The sequence below is a fragment of the Odontomachus brunneus genome, unplaced genomic scaffold (assembly GCF_010583005.1).
Source record: "Odontomachus brunneus isolate Ranch 3 - 2012 unplaced genomic scaffold, Obru_v1 Obru_scaffold_138, whole genome shotgun sequence".
NCBI classification, from domain to species: Eukaryota; Metazoa; Arthropoda; class Insecta; order Hymenoptera; family Formicidae; genus Odontomachus; species Odontomachus brunneus.
Window position 1 is genome coordinate 637,278 of NW_022639588.1, and position 15,222 is coordinate 652,499.

A 15,222-nucleotide genomic window follows, 5' to 3' on the forward strand; every position below is an offset into this window, starting at 1 on the left:
GAGAGAGAGAGAGAGAGAGAGAGAGAGAGAGAGAGAGAGAGAGAGCCAAATACAGAAAACAGACGCTTACCTCTGTCCTTGAGCGTCACTTTATCACCGTCGGTATGACTCATATTTCATCCCAGAGGTTTTTCATGGGCTCACTCATAACATATCCCCTCCCTCTTCTCCCCACCTCCCCACTGCATTGTAGCGCGGGACTCTCCCGTTGTGCACTTCAGAGCTATCCTCGCAGTCGAGAGGCGGCCGCTGCACCCGTATAAGTAAACGAGTTGTGCTGCGCGCAGGATAGTCACGTCTAGAGCGAGAGAAGAGGACGACACGTAGTTACCATGAATCCTGTCAAAAACGATCCTGTCAAGACGGTCGCAGTCGTGAAAGGTTAGTATATTTACATTAGTTTATTCGCGTACCACGCGGTCCTTGAAAAAGGAAGATATTTTGCCCACGTCGATCGCTTCTTCATATTGGGTCCATTTTCTGTTGCTGAACTAATATACACTTTTGGAACTTAAGAAACAGATATATAGATCAAATTTGGTGGAAGAAAGATAAGAGAGAACTAGTGCAGCCGATTCAGCAATAGAAAACAGATCCTTCGTAGCCGATAGCAACGATTGCGGAAAAGGAAACGCATTGTCGCCGCAACTACATGGAATAATTACGTAGTTACGTGTGATTAGGGTTTTTTTGCAATATCATGTCTCAGATACGATAACGCTAAAGTACCTTTCGATATTCAATGTCAGTACTTCTAATCTATAGGATACGTAACACAAACTGTACATTCGTAGTACTAGCAATGAATATCGGAACGTGCTTTAGCGTTATCGTATCGAAAGATGGTATTGCAAAAACACCCTATTATATCTGATCGAAATGTCTGTTCGCGCGATCTGTTCGAGCGTCATACATTGTTAACTATCGCTGAATTGTGACGTGGCTTTCGCTCGCGCGATAGGCTTTATCGGTATTTTTTTTTTTTTTTTATTAAAGACCGTGTCTCTTCTCTCGCGTGCGCAGCAATAATCGATCGCCGCGCGATTGTCGTTGAAATCTCCGTGATGAAAAATTCGTGTATGATCGACTCACTCATCAAGTGTTCATGTTATAATTCTTACAAAGAATGTTCTCACACATCAAGTGATGTGTGAGAACACTTGATGATTCACACATCAAGTGTTCATGTTATATTTCTGGCAAAATAGCCTCTCCTGTTGTCGCCTTGTCGATGCATTTTCCCGGAAATGTGGAATAATTCTATAAATAGGTACGAAAGAAATAGAGTACAATGGAGAATTCAGCGTAATAATGCGCCGTAATCAACACTGAATATGTTAAGCAGAGAAAATTGCTCTGCAAGTGTAAAATTCGTGAATCTGATTAGTGTACACTTTTAGATTTTCTTCATAACCAAGATTAAAAGGATATACTAATCAGATATACGAATTTGGTAACAGTTCCCTTATAGAAATATCATACTAAGAATCATTGATAATTACTTATTATCTAGTATTTTTAATACTGAAAATAAGTAATTATCAATGATTCTTAGTATGATATTTCTATAAGGGTTGCAAAGCAGCTTTCTCTGCTAAACGTAGTCTTTGCGCACATTCAATACAACAATCACTAACTGAGCACTTATTGAATTCTTGTATTGTAATATAAATTCTTTTAGATCTAAAAAATATACTAATCATATGCAAGAATTTAATAAGATTGCGTTTCGACATTCACTGCCACTAAAAATCTATACGTGTTATACGAACTATATTTTCAGTATCGACAATAAATATCGGAACGCATCCTAGGTGTTCAGTGAGCAGTTGAAGTACTGAATGCCCGCTTTGATTGAAGTATTCTTTCAGATGTATGGTAGATTTGAAAGGATATTTCGATAACAGTGAACGCTCACTTAACCGTTGTGTTTTCTGAATGCAGCCCGTAGCTGTATTCGACGATTGCGTCGATGCGTGCATTTTTCTATTTTCTTTCTCACTAGATGTTAATCCTACAGTCGTCGCTTTAAGAGAATATTATACCCAAAATAATCTTTTCTTATATCTTACATGAACCCAAAAACCTAATTAAACAAAGAAAATATTTAAGTTCTCAATGTGAAAGATATAAAATAATTTTTTATATTAAGATTTCTCAAGATCCCATGCGTCGACTCGTGTTCGAAAAGTAGCGCGATGACTGTAGGGTTAAGCAGAAACGGAACGATGCTTGCGTTGACGCTATCCTCAAATGGAACGTAGCCCATTTTAGCACAACGAATTTTATGACGACGGAAGGATACAGCGCGGCTAACATCAATCCGTAGAGACAATAGTGCCGACTAACGCGACATGCGTCTAACTTCAGCGCGTTAAGGCTCCCGAGTACACGCATCGTCTATCTCTTTTCAACGACGTCATAAACAAACAGAACGCATATGAGGAAAGATTCGAAATACATTGAAAAAGAAAGATATAGTGTCGTAAAACGACACTTGCGATCGATCAAGCAAATCTGTCAAATAGTCCGAACACTTCCCTTTTGGGTTAGGCGACAGTTTCCCGAAAAGTGGAGGGGATAATGTTGATATCAAGGAAAATCTCTACACGATATAATTTAAAAATTTGTTCTTTGTAACTGCACTGCTGAACTGGTGCATTAAATTGAAGTGAGGCAAGTATACGTTTTCTCACTCTAATCTTTTGCATTAGTTCAGCAGTGTGCAGTTACAAAGATCTTTAAATTATATCGTGTAGATATTTTCCTTGGTACCAACATTATCCTCTCAATTTTTCGGGAAACTGCCTAACCGCCTAACCCCTTTTTACTGTAACAAGCAATAATTTGCTGTTGATTATCGCGTGTGTGTGAAATGCGTTATATCTTTTTAACCTATCTTCACATGATTTTATCACATTTATTTATGGTGAATTATTGATTGTTTAGAGCAAAAGATGATGCGAATATCCAGGAGCCTTGAGCCTGTTTCAGGGTAGCGTTTATAATTTGAAAATTGTATTTAAAATATTTATAGCATATTTAAAATATTTATAGCGTATTTAAAATTGTCTCAAGTCCATTCTCAGATGTTATACGAATCGTTTCACCGGGTACGGAGTAGATTACTTCTTGGAAATAGGGTTCAAATTAGTTCTTCAAAATAGAGTATTGCGGATTAGACATTTTAGAATTTTACGAATCGACTAATTTCGATTTTAGTTTACCGCGTCCTGCTTCAATCTTTAATCCACATACACACATATACACTCACACACACAATCTTCTATACTTATATTATTACTTGAAACTTGTTTCAAGTGATATACTTAGACCTATGTTAATTTATTAATTTATTTGTAGTCGTTACTTGAAGTTTGTCTCACATGAGATATTCAGATTTTTATCCAGAATTAGATTCAAGTTTTTCAGTTAAATTATATGATACATGTGACATTATATCTGCAATCACAATCTAACTAGAAAACTCTCATTTAACTCTGAACTCAGATCAATATTTCACTTGAAAGAAATTTCAAATAACGACTATTAATTTAAATTAATCTGAATTTAAGCCTATATTAATAGTGCCCAGTAAGCAAAAAATCATTGAGAAAACATTATTGCAATTATATTCGATGAATACCTAATAACGTTTTCTAATATGTAGCTTTTAAAGTATTAACATAAATTTTGACACTTTAATATTTCTAAAACATTTTTGCAATTTTCCTACAGATTCGGCATTATTCAGGGTAATATATTCAAAATATTTTTTAAAATATTAAGCGAAAACGTTCAAGAGATATACATAAAATTTTTCAATATTGGTCTAATTTTGTTTGTTTACTTGATGGTTATTCAAAACTTGTTTCACGTGAAATGTTCAGATTCGACTTTAAACCCATATTGATATGAAAGTTTGTTTTATGTCACATACTCAGATTTGATTTTAAAGCTATATCACAATAGCAGTTCCTGTAAGATGACTCACGTAAGATACTCAAATCTGTTGGGGCCGTATCAATAGTAGTTATTTAAAACCTAATTCACGTGAATATACGTATTATATATTTAATTTTGTTTTAAAGTTCCTGGCTAATCGCTGTGACTGTCCTTGTTTAATGACGTCAGCAGCGAGAAAACCCATGTCAAGATTTCGTTCGTTATACTTTTAATTGAAAAGATATATCTACAAAATAGTATTGGTGATCGATTCAGCACACTTGTAAAATTGTCCGAATACTTTCTTTTTACTCGAACAATCAATAAATAGTCGCAAAATTAACATTGACATAATTTTGAGAAAAGAGGTTAAAAAGGAAGGTTCCATGTCAAATTAATTTTGCGATTATTTCCTACACAGCAAGAATGTCCCAAATATATCATAAGGATATCTTGAAGATATCACATATCCCAAATATATTTTTAGGATATCCCTATGATATATTTTGGACACCTCTGCTGTGTGGGTTATTGATTGTTCGAACAAAAGGAAAGTGTTTGGACAATTTTACAAGTGCTGAATTGATCACCAATGTTACACACACACACACACGCGCGCGCGCACACGCACACACACTTTATGGATATATCTTTTTAATTAAAAGTATAACGAACGAAATCTTGGCGCGTTTTCTCGCTTCTGACGCCATTAAACAAGAACAGTCACAGCAGTGGCGTAGCCAGAAAAAAGTTTCGAGGGGGGCTGTACTTTTTATTTTTGACGAGCATAAAAAGAAGGTCATCCGAAAAAATTTTTCTCACACTTAGCGTAACCCAGAAAATTAATTTCGGGGGGGGGGAGGTTGCAGTCCCTTCAGCCCCCCATCTGGCTACGCCACTGAGTCACAACGACTAGCTAGGAGTTTTAATACAAATCTATTCCTCTTATTATTCTGTGTCTAAAAATACTAAACTAAGTTCATTGAAAATTAAATCAGTTTCCGAGATATATTCTATTTTACTCTGATTTTTTGTAGATAAAATACTCTGATTTTTTGTAAGATATGAAATATCTGGTATAGTATCTACCTTTCCGACAACCACTTTTATGATAACCTTAATATTTGTATGTAGAATAACGAGAGAAATCGGTTATTGATACTAATCTTTGCATTATCAATGCATTCGTAAAATGTAATAAAATTTTATATATCTCTATCCCACACAATATTATAACGTCTTAAAGACATCTTAAAACATTGTTAGAAAAACTTCTTACGTTCCGATGTAATACATTTTAAGGACATGTAAGACTGTTAAGACTCACACACACACACGCGCGCGCGCGCGCGCGCGCTTAGACAGAGTTAGATCTGAGTTTCTTACTTGAATTATATGTGATATTTTGTTAATAATTTTTATATGTACAGATATGTGGCATTTTCTGTATTTTTAATCGTGAATCAACTAAAAAAGCTTGCGTCTACTTCTAAATTTAAATCTAAGTATCTCATCTGAGACGAATTTCAAATAACAGGTATTAATATAGCTTTAGTTGACAGAAATCATCAGATTATATTTCGTTCATTTTACATTAGATATTCAGAAACGAGTTCCAGAACATCGCTCGTAGCGCATAATTCTTTTCTTCTCTTTTGTTAAATTATAGCAAGTGTTAACTTAATCGTCTCTTTCCTGTTATATCCGTTAGATTTAATGTTTTCGCAACATACTTGAACAAAATGAATCGACAGCGAATAATACGTATACTATGTCTTGTGGGCGAAGCTAATATCTAATCGCGCTAAGAATCGTATATCAACGTCTGACTCGTATTTCTTCTTTGTGATGTCAGATATTTCCTTTAGACCCTACAGTTTAGTTAACCTTTCATTGGTCTCGAAAGCTGAATGTAATTGCTGTTACTTTATTTAAAAAATTTGATAACGGCATTGTTCTAAATGTATATAAATTTTATTAAAGTATTATAAAAGGTGTGCGCTCAACGTAACGGTCTCCACTATTTTTTTGTTAGTTACAATAATTGGACAAGAAAAACTTCAAGGTGCAGTTAATTAGTTTTTAAACGATAATGAAAATTTCGGAAACATTTTTTTTTTCACAAAAAAAATTGAGACTATTTTACTTTTATAAATAAAAGCATATTTTTTTATTCGTAATATTGTAAAAAGGATCAAGACAAATTCAATAGTATTCATGATGTTACTTTTACTAACATTCAGTGAAAATACAGATGAAAGGTCAGCTAAAATATGAAATATAATGTAATGAGAATAATATTGGATATTCAGGATATGTTCGAGATATCACTCATTTTTTGCAACAAAGCTCCGTCCTTTGTAACAGAATTTTATATGTCGTATCAATTAGGATATTTCGATTTATATTTCTGCATACTTGTGGTATATATTGTTGAAATTTTTCATTATTATTTTCCTAGGTTCTTTCTTGTTGTGAAATAGCGATAAGGATAACATTGTGAGTTACTATTACATTTATTTTGATTTTTTTACAGTAAGAAAAAAAAAATATATAATTTCGTTTAAACGACATTGATTTTTTTACGAAAAAAGTTGTTGAAGTTGTTTTTATTGTTGCATTTTATTTCCATTAAAAAATTAATTAATTGCATTTAAAACTTTTTCTTATGCGATTTTCAATACTGACAGTGAATATCGAAACGCAGTTACTATCATACTTAACCTAATAAAGGATGACTTTGAAATATAAGGTAATAAAGATTTGGCTAAATTTGCGCTATCCCTGTATTTTAAGTCATGTACTTCTTGAACAACTCACATATGTAATTTTATCATTTGTACCAAGAACACGATTCAGTTACATAGATTTTATAAATGTAATTTTATCAAATCTTTGAAGCAAAGCATATAGATATTTATCACAATTAAACTTAATCTTTCCTAGAAATCTATCGATATATAATTTATCAATACACACCTCCCATTATTTCTTACTCATTTTTCTCAAAGATATTGGACGATAACGTCACGTGCGAGACTTCCTTCTTTAATTCCACCATTATTATCCCTCTTTAATTTCTTATATTTTTCTCCTTTCTCTGCAAAATCGAAGACATGTTTAATCTTACTTTGCTGCAACGACAATATCAAGTAGCCTTTTATTAGCTCTTTCGGTATAGCAAAACTAATGAAAAAGCACTACTAATATATGAATGTATGTCTGTTAGATTGACGGGAAAAGATACTTTTTCAAGATAACTTGGTACGTTAAAGCTTGATCTACATTTTCTATTATTTGCCTGTTTCTTTTTCTTTATCTCTTTCTGACTCATATCTTGAGCCTTCAACTAAAAAAAGACAGACCACAAAAAACAGGAAGCAAAGAGCACATTGTAGATCAGACTTAATAATCGCGTAGAAACACTAAGTTTCAAGGCTACGCAATTATGTTGCACAAACTATGCGATGGAAACAAACAGAATAAATATTTCGATAGTGAAGGACGATAAAAGTCAAAGTTAAATATACGGTTTAAATACGGTTTTTAACAATTCGACAATCGCGTATATGTGATTTTATTTTGCCAGCGGCTATCGCTTTGTAAACAAATATTTTTCGATAATAATAGTTTATAATTGTAATTTTATATATATAACCATGTACAGTTACATGTACGGATTTATGAACAAGGATGATGTCTCTTTAATTGAATTATGTAACATTTAATTGAACTATATAGCATACTGGAAGGAGCACTGCCTTTATCTGTCATATATTACCTGAGCTAAAAATGTTGCCTACATTGAAAATAACATATTTTACATATTATTAACTTAACTATTTCCTTGACAATCATTAACCTTTTTCCTTGACAATCAATAAATTAACGTGTCAAAGTCATGAGAAAAAAGTTGCCACGTTAATTTTACGACTATTGATTATCAAGAAAAATGATAACTTTTGGAGTAAATATATTCAAGTGATTCAAAGTGTTCATACAAATATTCTTTTTCTTTTTTTGTTTTCTGAAATAGCATATAAAAATTTTGAGTATGCGTTTTCTCATTTCTTACTTCATCAATCAAGAGTTCCGTAGCGAAGCATCAGCCTTAAATACGTTAGATGTGGGATGGTAAACTTTTTTTTTGCTATGCCATATTACATTATCGATCAAGGTCTGTTTTATACAACTATAAAAAAAATTGGTCTGTGAGATGATCTGTGGAAAAAGTCCTCCAAATAAATCTTGGTAGCGAGTATGTTTAAACCTAGATTAACAATGATCTATATATATGGTTTTCCATTATAAATGATCTAGGATTGTTCAAATAGTAAATTAACGATAACCACGAGTGGAGAAAAACGGGGCTGTATGATCCCAGAGTTTATGTTGTTTATATGATTTTGTTTAGTATTTACTAGTTTTTAGTATTTATCTTGAAAAGAATAGTGGGTATACAAAATTGCGAAATAGTCTTTTTAGAAAATAAATACATTTCCTTAAGTTTCATTAAAATAGGTATAATATTATAATTAAGAAATAGGAATAATATTATAGTTAAGAAATAGAAAAAAAATTGATTTGGTAACAGCAAAATAAATTTTTGAGCTTCTTTTGTAGAATAAGTTATATATTAATATTTTCCATCGTGACTGAATAAAAATAAACGATGTGTTACTAGCTAGAATAAGATTTCTTGCAAATGTATGATATACTGTTTCTGGTAACAAATTAAATTAATAATTTTATTAATTGTAATTTTCATTCACAAAATGATTGAAATAGAGTATATGAGTGGACGAGATAAAGTTGGTTTATAATTAAGGACCGGCAGGAGGATTGTGGACATTCTGAATCTACACTGAGAGAAAAATGTTTGTATTTAAAACTATAATCATATAGAGAAATAATTACTATAAATTATGGTTAAGACAATTAATGGTTAAGACTATGTTTTAGTAAATTAAACTATTATTTTAGCGATAATAATCTTATATGCATGTTACTACTACTATTTTCGTATTGGAACAACCAAAAAATATAGTTGATATCAAATTGGATTTAAACTATATTTTTTGGTTGTTCTAACACGAAGATAGTAGTAGTAACATACATAGAATATTGTTAAAATTATAGTACAATTGAAGATTGCTAAAATTATAGTACAATTGACTACAAAATGGTTGTCTTAACCATAATTTATAATATTTATTTCTCTATATGATTATAGTTACAAATATCAAACATTTTTCTTTCAGTGTACTAATCAAGATACATATTTTATACGTGGCCTTTTTACCCCACGCTACTGAACGACTGAATATGGTGCCAGAGTAAAATGGCTATATTGCTGTATGTTTGTACTTTGATTATTGCAAAACAAAATATACAAAATCGTGGCGGGCATTAATATCTAGAAGAAGATTGCCTCTATCTTGTTTATACAATCAGTCACAACAATTAGTTGCTTGAAAAGTTGTAAAATATATCGAAATGCTAAAATATAGGGCATCTAGCCTTGATCTTCCCTAATCCTTTCATGAAACTTCAAAAGACAAGCAATAAAGCAATAGATCAACATTCGAAATAATTACGACACAACAGTATTTAGAATTACGGTTTAATTCACCAATGCCCGAGCAATGCGTATTAATTGGGTTAACTGTTGGCTGCTATAGATTCATTAATTAAATGTTTTGTGCTGCTCAGATGAAAAACTGGTTACAATTAAACATATTGAACCTTTTTAGTAGTTTAATATAATTCTAGACATCGTAAAGACTATAGTATAATCGTAACATGATGTGATTGATAGACAAGTTACAGCAAAGAGAGTCATAGCAAAGAGAGAGGACGTATTCATCTACATAAACATATGTTGATCCTTGACGGGAGCTCTTAAAGTGCAAACTATGTGGTTGCGTTAGCTCGCGTTCACTGGATCTAGCCGTATTTGCAATCGCGCTCGCAGGAGGAGAAGGGTATACGCAAAGATGAAATTGGCTCAAGAAATAAATCCCATGTTTATTTGATTACAATGGGTGTATGTGTGTCAGTGTCTGCTCGTGGCCGCTTTCGTGACGACGGCGTCCTAGGTATACGCGTCGGCGAGAGCAAGGAGGACCAGGAGGGCGTCGGTAAGCTGGGAATTGGACTCACCGACTCCTTATCCGTGTCATCCTCGCTGTCGGTTCCGAAAAGCTCCCGCAACTTCCTGCGGAGCGGTTTGTGGCCTAAGCCTTGGGCCTCGCCCTGAGGCCAAAGCGTTTCAGGATGCCCAGGGATCCTCGTCGTGGTATTAGTTCTGATTCTTTAGCTTGTCTGTCTCCAGAGAAGTTGTCTCGTTAGAGTTCGAGAGCGAATTAAAACACTGGGCATCTCGCCCCCTATTTATACTCCTTTTCTTCTTGAGTGTTTCCTATCTGTGAGTTTTAAATTTCTCCGAAAAATCGCGAGGTTCGCGGTTCTTCGAATTTCGGTGCAGGTCTCGCGAATTCGTCGCGAGGCTCGTGCTTATAGCTGTCCAGCCGCGCTTCTTAGAAGAACGGTGCGTGTAAGGTGCTCTCCCAAAAAAAGGCATTTCTTTTTCCTTTTAAAAGCGAGATGCACCTCGTGTGGCGTTTCGCTTGCTAACTATTTATACATTGTGTAAGTGTTGAAATAATTGAGGTATAATAATCATTTCACTATTATATTCCAGTCAAATGACGAATCTGATTTCCTAGCAAACACAATGATGTCAAATGACGTATTAGCCTTTGTCCACAACCTTGCTTTAATCTTTAAGCCGTAATAAATTGACCCACCACAGTTGATTATTTTTAAAATAATGCCATTATGTCATTAGTGCAGCATTTAATGTTATTCTGTTACTTAAGTTGTGTCATTTTGGATATGAATCCTTTACGATAAGACGGTTCTACGTTTAATATTTTAACATTATCCTATCTTAAGTCACGTGTCAATCTTAAGTGACATGCCAATAATTTATATTTATTTATATTTATTATATTTATTTATATTTTAGAATAACAAAGAGAACATTTTAAGAACATAAATAAGAATATATTTATAATATATGTATAAGCTAAAAATAATATATTAACATCTTACAAAATAACTTTTTAGAAAGTTATCTTTTAGAGACATTAACGTTTAGTGTCATTCAAGCAAGAGCAGTTTTCTACATTACCATAGGTTAATTTACTGTAGGCAATTTATTACATAGTACATAATTCATTTTTTTCATCTTGATTAGACCTTAGACCTTAATTTAAAATCTTAATCTTTTATTTAATTGCTTTAGTAACTCGTTATATCATAATTTTTACCAGTTTAAAAAAATAATTCGTTATCATTGTTATTATTTATTTTGAAAAAAACTCGTTATCGTATTATTCCAGAAGTAACATGCATTGTTACAATTTCTATTACTCTTTTGATCAAAGGAGTCGTCTCCATAAGGCCGGTTTTTGGCTCTGTTTGAATTTCATTCTAAACTATCAGAAACGTTTTATTCTTATAAAAATTATCGAAATCATGTGATTTTAGCTTAAACAGACTTTATTTGACACCTGTTTATTCTAACTAATTAGTTCCATTTCTTACCACCACTATTACCACACTATTATGGTTTTAAGCTTCTTTATCTATATTTAACATTTACTCACGTAAATAGCCACTCCAAAGTGAGAGACAAGGAGACTCGCGTAAATAAAACACTCCAAAAGGGATCAGAAATCCGATACGTTCACGCCATTGATCCTAGATAATGATAAAGAACGGATAAAGAAACTTAGAACTATAACAGTGGTAAAAATGGGATTAATTAGAATAAACAGGTGTCAAATACGTCCGTTTAACCTAAAATCACATGATTTTGATAGTTTTTATAATAATAAGACGTTTCTGATAGTTTAAAATAAAATTCAAACAGTGCCGAAAACCGGTTTTATAGACTCCTCCTTTGAGAGACCTTTAATCATTCTCATGATTTGATGTCGCCCACTCTATATACATTCTACATGTGTGAAATATTTGTATTAGTTATCGAAAAAATGTAATTGTCTTATCATTATCGTTACTGACGAAAAAAGATAATGTCGTTACTAAGAAAAGATAATTTTGTAACGTTAACATCATTGCTTTTTAACTCTCTTCGTAATACAGTAGAAGTGAATTACACGAAGACAGCCGATTCTCATCGGCTATTCCTTTTCTCTGTTTGATCTTAATCTTAATCGAATAGAGATACACTTTACCATTGATCATTTTTCATGTTGCCCTAATTGTAATGATGTCAATTATATTATCCCCACAGACCCGGAGCGGGACGACCAATTCGCGGCAGCGTACTTGAAACAAGGCATAACACACGGCATCACCTACCAAGTAAAGATCCTGACCTGGGTGGTCTGGAAGTTGCTACGCAACAGCGACGCAAGCATAAGGAACTGGTACTTGGGTACAGAGGTGCGCAACGCACGCGGATTTCACGATTTGATACTGAAGTACGATATCGACAACATGGCGAACGGGATCAGCGATACCGCCAGCACTCGACGCGTATATCGCTTCGTGCAAATAAAGCACAAGTTGTGCCTGGATAACAAAGCGAAGATCACTCTCGGCTCACTGAAGTCTAAACAGAAAAAGAATCAGTACAGCCTGATCTACTTGTTCAAGTCGTACCTGAACATGCTCGGCAACTTCGAGAAGATAAAGATGGAGCAGATTTTGGACATGACAGTCTTTACGAACATTAACATCCACTCCATCAATTTTCTCGTGCCTGTGAACGAGGATCCGATCTTCAACTTCGAGGGGAAGGGGAAACGGTATCGCATTGATTTTGGTATGGTTCAACAGAATCCGTGTGTGATGGAACGGTTGCGACAGGTAATGCCGAACGATATGATCATATACGACTTCCTGAGGAAGCTGGTGTTCGCGGTGGACCAGCCGTCCGAGTTCGAACTGGAGGATCGGATCGTCGGGGAAATGGCCAAGGTGTTCAGCGTGCCGCAAATCTTCTACAACGATCTGTACAAAAGCATGATCAAATGGTTCCTCATCTATAACGTCGGCACGGCGCCGTATCTCACGGAGAAGCAGGTGTTGCAGTATCTGTTCGACGCGCAGAACACGTTTCTGCGCGCGAAGAAGTCGGAGTTGTACACTAAGGAGATGTCCGCCTTGTCAGAGCAGTTGTCAGAGCAGTTGACGGAGCAATTGGCACAGTTGCACATGTAACTTTGTCTGATCTTCACCTTTATATATAATGTTATATGTATCGTTATAATCGTTTGTTATCCTTTTATCTTTTTATGTATGACAAATTTTTGCTTCAAAAACCAAAAAACAGAGATTTTGTTTGTTTTTTGTTTTTATTTTTATAATACTGACTTCTTTACATGATTATTTTGTTTCGCATAACATATATAAGTATGATTTAGAGCAGATTTCATAGTCGGATCATATATCCAAGATCGTCTCATTGCAAGATATTATGAAATCAGTGAAATCGAATCAGTGAAAACTTTTACAGAATCCGAAGGTGAATTTAAGACGATTTTAAATATAAGATCAAACTATGGGCGGTACTAATGACCAGATCTTATATGTAAGATTTTCTTAAGTTCATTTTTAGATGCTATACAAATCATTTCATCGGCTATGGTGTACTTGAAGATATATTTAAGATGATTTTGAGTATAAGATTCGACTATATGAATATGCTAGGCCAGTATTATAGGCTAATTTTATGTAAACTTAGAGTTTATTTTAATATTCTATGTAACCAATGAGAAACATTTCTAGTATCTGAAGATTAATTTAAGATAATCTTAAGTATAAAGTCAAATGTTGTTCCTAGGTATTCATAATTCCATTTTATATTTAAAATCGTCTAAAGTTTATCCTAATACGTTATGTAACAGATGTAACGTAACAACTTTTATAGTCTGAGTATGTACAATCTTATAAATGTAAGATCAAATTATGAATATTTTTGTTAGGACGGCATTCAAGATCCGATCTTTAAGACCGTTATTTAAGACCGTTTATTTTGAAATGTTATATGGTTAGTGCCATATAAAAAATTTCTTGTAATCCAGTTGGAATCCAGAGTCCAATTTCTTTAAAGAAATTATAAACTTGCTATAAGACGCGAAACACAATGAAGTAAACCTTCAGCATTTTGCTCTAAGCTCAAAAATTGTTACATAATTTTTGGCTTAGAGCAAAAAGTTACAAACTTATTACACCCATTGTATTTCGTGCCTTACAGCAGGTGGATTTAGAACGATCTTCATAATGTCGGACTGCAAATGTCACTGTTTTTAATTTTATACTAAGAATAATTAATAAAATAATATAAGTAAATAAAAAAAAACATGTCTAATGTCAATAATTTAGCTTATTTTAAATGAAGAATACTAGACGAGGATGGGGAAATGAAGATACGCGCACTTATATTTACAGCGTATTTACAGCTTCCATTGCATATGTTTTATTATTGTTATTATTATTAAGATCTCTCTAAGAATACAATTTATTCATGTACACGTGGGCTACAGTTGATTATTCGATACTTTAATTTTCACGTATAGTCGAGAGAAATGTCACGTGGGATATTCAAACGGACTCGTTTGCCTCGATAGATATGTTCTTCCTTCGTTCGCCGACAGTCCAGGAATAAGCTGTCGTTCGATTGCATATGGTAAAATCCAACTATCTATATACATTAAAATTCTTACCGCAACGAGATATAAATTAGTCTATACGTAATAATAAATTTTGCAATATTGCTTTGCACATTTCCATATCTTGTGATCCGTTTGGAAATTGCGTCTCTCTCGCTGTCTCGCTTGCGTCCCATCGAAATGAAAAGAACAGAAGCAATATTGACGCGATTTCTCGCAGCATGCGAACACGACGGAAGTATGCGTAACCACCATTCTTAAACAAACGCCACTTCCATCGTTGATATGCTTAACACCGTCTTCGAATGTTCCACGCGAAACGCTGTCAGGAACATCCCGAGTCAAAAAGGAAAAAAAACCGCAGAATCGGTAAGAATCGATTACTTACACAACTATGTAGTACGTACATCAGTTATAATGCGCGCCTTAACTTAAAAGTCTCACTCTTTTAGAGATATACGTGACTAATAATAAATAACACGACATAACATACGTGTGTGACTATGTATATATGTATACATATATATATATATATATATATATATATATATATATATATATATATATATAT

General features: G+C 33.5%; 1 protein-coding gene across 1 annotated transcript; it reads left to right on the forward strand.

Annotated features, from left to right (window-relative positions):
* The first annotated feature begins 193 nt into the window (after positions 1 to 193).
* LOC116850227 lies at positions 194 to 14,513 on the forward strand. Its single transcript, XM_032828247.1, has 2 exons — positions 194 to 381; positions 12,269 to 14,513. The coding sequence occupies exons 1-2, from the start codon at positions 333 to 335 to the stop codon at positions 13,198 to 13,200; spliced, it is 981 nt and encodes a 326-aa protein (XP_032684138.1). The 5' UTR covers positions 194 to 332; the 3' UTR covers positions 13,201 to 14,513.
* The last annotated feature ends 709 nt before the right edge of the window (positions 14,514 to 15,222 follow it).